At 42.5% G+C, this 5453-nt stretch overlaps 1 protein-coding gene across 1 annotated transcript; it reads right to left on the bottom strand.

The window, feature by feature from the left end:
* Positions 1-256: 256 nt before the first annotated feature.
* On the bottom strand, positions 257-5216 carry LOC119286069 (HVA22-like protein a). Its single transcript, XM_037565405.1, has 5 exons — positions 3655-5216; positions 2552-2578; positions 2342-2464; positions 1466-1709; positions 257-1055 (listed from the first exon to the last, which is right to left on the bottom strand). Exons 1-5 carry the CDS (start codon positions 3708-3710, stop codon positions 600-602), a joined length of 906 nt encoding a protein of 301 aa, XP_037421302.1. The 5' UTR covers positions 3711-5216; the 3' UTR covers positions 257-599.
* Between the last annotated feature and the right edge of the window lie 237 nt (positions 5217-5453).

The raw sequence follows: 5453 nt of genomic DNA, 5'->3' as shown, positions 1-5453 counted from the left end.
GTACATCCGCACTGTAGCCACATTCATTCTGGATTCGAGGGTGGCAGGTTGCACTGTTGCCACGCCCCGTCTCATTGTAGTAAATGGGTGCAAACTTTAAGGGGGCGTGGGGCCACCTGCTGGGAGTCGGCCGTTCGACCGGAAGGTGTGACGGCCACAGCTAGCCCCGATGTCTTGAAATACTATTGGGTGACTACCAATCCCTCCGACAGTGGGAGCTTAGAGTTTTTAGGAATTCGGATAAAGCACAGAGAGAAAAAATGCAAGTCCTGACAACGGATTTAATATCACCTCGACTCTTCCAGCTAATAATAACAAGGTTTTGTGCTCCAAAAACACCACCAACATCTACACACCTACAGTTAGTACCTGCAAACGACCACTGGACTAATAGAATATGTTACACGACGCGACAGGTCAGAACTAACGATCAACACACAAAAGACGCAGCAGGTGATCTCCATTCCCGTGGTTGATGCCGAAATGGGCCTTTCGCCCCTTCCAAATCAACGCCAGGTGCATCTGGTCTGTTCAAGAAACACAACAGCGAGCACACATGTGTAATCTAAGGTTTCCAGAAAAGTTCAGGGTTCACCTATCTAGTTCCGGTAACTATGTTCATCGTCGAAGATTATAAAGCTGCGGTTCCATGAGTAGTGCTCAGGGTATGCGCTGCCATAATCGGAGGTTGGATGCCAGTTACTGTTGGAGGCCTTGAATTCTTTCTCAGCCTCCACCTCCGCGAATGTCACACGTTTGTCGCTCATCTTCGGTTGACGTTCATTTGAATCTTTCGCCTCCGGCTCTTTTCGATCTTTCAGTGATTTCTTCAGCTCTTTCCAGTCTTCCAATGACCGCTTTAGTTCTTTTGAATCTTTCAGTGCCTTTTTTGGTTCTTCGGAGCATTTCGGCGCCTTCTTCTGCTCTTTTGAATCCTTTGACGCCTTCGAGGCTTTTGTATCTTTTGATGCCTTTGCTTTTTTAAACTCCTTCAGCGATTTTAATTCTTTCAACCCTTTCCACAATTTTCCAGACTGTCTAGATGACTTGCCAGCCTACAGTACACGATACAAGACATCAGAACAATAGCCTACTTGCCATTTTGAAACAGCAACTAGTGCACTGTTTAGCTAAGAGCATACGAAACAAAACCATCAAGGTTTAGCCTTAAAACAAAGCATACTCAGATATCAATCAAGAACCAGTGGCAGTCAGTTGTAAACCCCAATGAAATTTAAACCAGGCAGTACATTAGATATCACGACATCTGAATACGCAGCAAAATTCAGATTCTAATTTTTTTTCAAAAGGAGTCTGTAATTGGCCTTACCATTGACCCCAAGTACAAAACTGGAAACCAATGACATGAATTGCATGTGAGCAGCATGAAATTCAAAGTAGTAATTTGCATGATCGATTAGTGCATGAAACCAGGGTATACAGAACTATGTGTAGGTTGATGTACCTTGTCTGCCAATTTCTTCAGTGCTTCAGGTCCATTTTCTTCAATGTACTTATCAAGTGCTGTGAGGAAGTCGTCTGAATTACAGAGAAGACCCTTTTTCTGAGGGACATACCAAATGCTAATCATATGATTCCTAACAAACACAGGCCTCACATAATTTTGGTACACATAGGCTGCACCACTGAAGTAGGGCAAGACCAGCCAGGAAATGAAGATCAACTTCATGGAGGACCAAAAGGGAAGCCTGCAAAACTCAAATATGGCAAGCCATGGGGATTTCAGGGTCAGTATACCATGATTACTGATAATAAACTTGTGCGAGCTAAAAAAAGGGATTTCGAGTAAGAATGAGTTAGTAGGTTCAGTTAAGATGAAAAAATGGCACTTTATGCTTAATATTATGTTGGAGAACCACTATGCCGCAAGACGTGTAATAATTCTGAACCATGCTATTTAGAACAGAGGTACTAAACCTTTTGGACAGCAATAACTATAAAACTGTGAAACACTTGAAAGTCTCTCTTTTTTCTATGGAAAGCACTTCCAAAGTGAAAGTAGATCATTAGCCAGTCCTATGCAATATAGATTTGAATTATAGTTTCTGTTATCACAATTAGTTTTAAATTTTTGTAGCCAATTAATCATCAAGATGTGAAGCCCTGATTTATGGTGGGCACACAATTTCTCAGCCTTGAAGCGAAATGCTTATCTTATAAACTAAAAAGGCACTAAAATTTCTACATGTTAATTTGAATACTTCATATTGTGAATAAACATGATGCTGACACATACCTTTACTAAACCAAAGAGCCCTAACATTTACTGCCCAAGATGCTTGACATTACAAAAGAACATCAAAATTGCAGTACCCCTTACCATTCAATAATTGATGTGAATGTCAGCTCGAAGAGTGTTATTAATGAATATAACACCCAATATGTGAGCCATTGCTGATCATCCACAGAGGATTTGGTTTCAATTGCCTTAACTGAAGCATACCTGTAATAGCCCTAAATTACATTTGCACTTATAACACAAATATGAAATGGACTTGTTGCAACAAACTAAAAAGGACAGGCAACTTACAAAGGATAAGCTAGTGCAACCAAAGGCCTGCAAGACAAAGGTAATAAAGGATTAATTTGAACGCAAATTAAAATAAAGACTGTACTAAGAGCAATAATAGGCATACAAGCAAGGTAAAGACATAAAAAGGATGATTCAAGTTGGATGAACTATACAATCAGAACAAACATATAGGAGTAGTAATTTAACAACCAGTATTTCCAGTCTACTTGGGTCAAGTTGGATGTGCGCGCAAGCCAGTAATGTCTCCTTGCGTTAACAAATTACAGTGTCCTGCTAAAAAACACTCCCTAGTAGAGCACTCCCATAATTTATTTTCTAATATGATGAATCACGATCTAGTAAATCATATTACCTCCGTCCCAAAATAGTTGTCTTAGATTTCTCTAGATACGGATGTATCTAACACTCAAACGTGTCTAGATACCTCACAAATCTGAGTCAACTAATTCGGGACAGAGGGAGTACAAAAACACCAGGGAAATGTACCGAGCCATCATTCAACATGTGACCTAGCCACATATAAAGGGATCCGGAATGTGAAACAGCTGACAAAAAAGATGGACCAGACCAGACAACTTAAAACTAATCTTCACAATGAGAATGGACCGACCAACCTACAATCGCACGCACTAGCAAAACTACACACAAATCCAAAAGCAAAACCTTATGTAAAGGACTGGAAAATGTGAGGATCCCACACAAAGTAACAAGACTCTACAGCTTACTTGCACATTCAGACTAAAGGCTTAGCGATCTGAATTAAGGTAAGGCCAAGACGCCAACGCATGCATCATAGAGGAGCTTTTGGTTCTGGCAGGCATTAACATCCACAAAAATGTTCGGATTATATCATCAGAGATGTTCCTCTTACATGGATGATATCGGGTAAGACTTCAGCCCCAAAAGTGAAAAGGATGAGTAACACCCTCGAGTCCTAACGAACTCAGCAAGACGAAAAAAATATCACCAAGACATCTCACGATTACCAAGTCCAACAGGGCATTGGTGCCAGCGCCATTTCAGGAACAAAGAAAAGAAGGGTGTAATAAGAGCCCAAAATAAATGCAGAAAATGGCGCATGGAAAGGAGAAAACACTGACCCTGCAAGAACATCGAAGTTCTTGGCGAGAACATTGAGCAAAGATCTGGAGCACATGCCTCTCCCTCGTAGCTCGAATGGGCGCACTCCGAGCTTCTGGAAGCGTGGAGCCGTATCCGCAGGAGACGGCGATGGAGATGGCAATGGCCTCTAGGGTTCTTCAAACCTTCACCGTTTTTTTCCCTCTTGTTCCCAGCCTTTGGGTGCTTTTGGAGTCTCAAGGGGAGCAAAAACTGGAGAGGAAAGGAAAGCGTGCGTAGTGCTGGTGGAAAAGACTGAACGCAGACGGAGACGAGACGAGACGACTAAACGGCGCAGAGCATATCTAATCGGCGTAGGCACGCGTACAGAGAGAACAGAATCTTTTTCACGCCCGTGCGTTGTCACGAAAAAAATATTTATAACATAATATAAGACAATCATACGGGATAAATCTTGATGCAAAATAAATAAAGCATATTTTGATTATACAAAATGCAATTGTTTTCTTATTTAGACAGGGGATTTATTTTTATTTATTTAGTTATGAAAGAGGTCTAACCGATATCATAACAAATAATTCATTTATGGACTGTAAATTTATTGTTATACTCTCTTCGTTTCTTTATATAAGTTGTATTTTTTGGGGCGTGGTGACCAAGACACAGAATTAAGGAGGATTTTGGACGAAAATGCCCTTGAAGAATTAGGTAGTTAGCAGCAACTAAATAATCAATGGTGTAATAAAAAACAACTAAATCTTATTGCACCAGAATAAAATCAAACGATGGGATTGGAGAAGGAGAAATGTGAGTGCATGCAATCAAGGATAGAGATTCTTTTTGTACTACCTTCCTATTGAAAACTACTTAGAGTGTGTTTGGTTGTGAAACGAAATGGAATGAAATGTCATGGTTCCATGACATTCCATTCCACTAGAATGGGTCGGTTCCGTTCTTATGTTTGGTTGAGGCAATAGATGGAATGGAATGGTTACATTTGAGTGTTTGGTGAGCGCAATAAAACGAATTTGGTCATTTTGATAACATTTATACACAAGCATGGCAGATACTGAGATACATGAAATCAAACATATCATACGAATACATTTCTACAAACAAAAAGAAGCAATTTACACAGAAGAACTAAGAATATATGGAAGCTATGATCTGCTACCGCTCATGTGCCTCCAACAAGAAAAAGAAGATGCATATCATCGCTAACTCGAGAAAAAGCAATCTACAGAGAAGATGCTACGGCAGCACTACGGCAGCCCCCAACAGGCCTGGTCGCCGCAGCCCCCAGCAGACTAGGCCGCCGGTGCCACCGCCTCCTCCCCCCGGCGCAGATCAGGCCGGTGCGCACCAGCAGATCAGGTCGCCGGTGCTGCGCCCCAGCAGATCAGGCCGCTGCCGGAACGGGTCCTAGGAACGCCGCCGCCACCGCAGAGCAGGCCATCGGCCGCCGCCTCTTCAGATCGAGAGATGGAGGGACGAGGGAGGGAGAGGAGACGAAAGATGGAGAGGCGAGGATTTGTCGGGAGTGGCGGGCTAGAGCGAGACCCAGGGCCGGTTCCGTGTGATTCCTCCGATTTGGAGGTCTCGGCGCGTTCCGGATATGGGCCGAATATTCCCTTCGTGGGAACGAGTTGGTTCCTGGTCCGCTTACGTCCCAAACGCAGGAACGAGGCCTCGGAACAGGTCCGGCCTGTGCCATTCTAGTTGGTAACGGAAACCAAACACATCCTTAATACTCTTTATCTAAGGCATGTAATGGATGGTGGAAGGGCATGCACGAAAAACTAAAAAGAAAAAAAATACA

The sequence above is a fragment of the Triticum dicoccoides genome, chromosome 4A (assembly GCF_002162155.2).
Source record: "Triticum dicoccoides isolate Atlit2015 ecotype Zavitan chromosome 4A, WEW_v2.0, whole genome shotgun sequence".
In the NCBI taxonomy this organism is placed as follows: domain Eukaryota; kingdom Viridiplantae; phylum Streptophyta; class Magnoliopsida; order Poales; family Poaceae; genus Triticum; species Triticum dicoccoides.
Note: the sequence above shows the minus strand (reverse complement) of the source record. Positions and strands in the feature narration are given on the sequence as shown.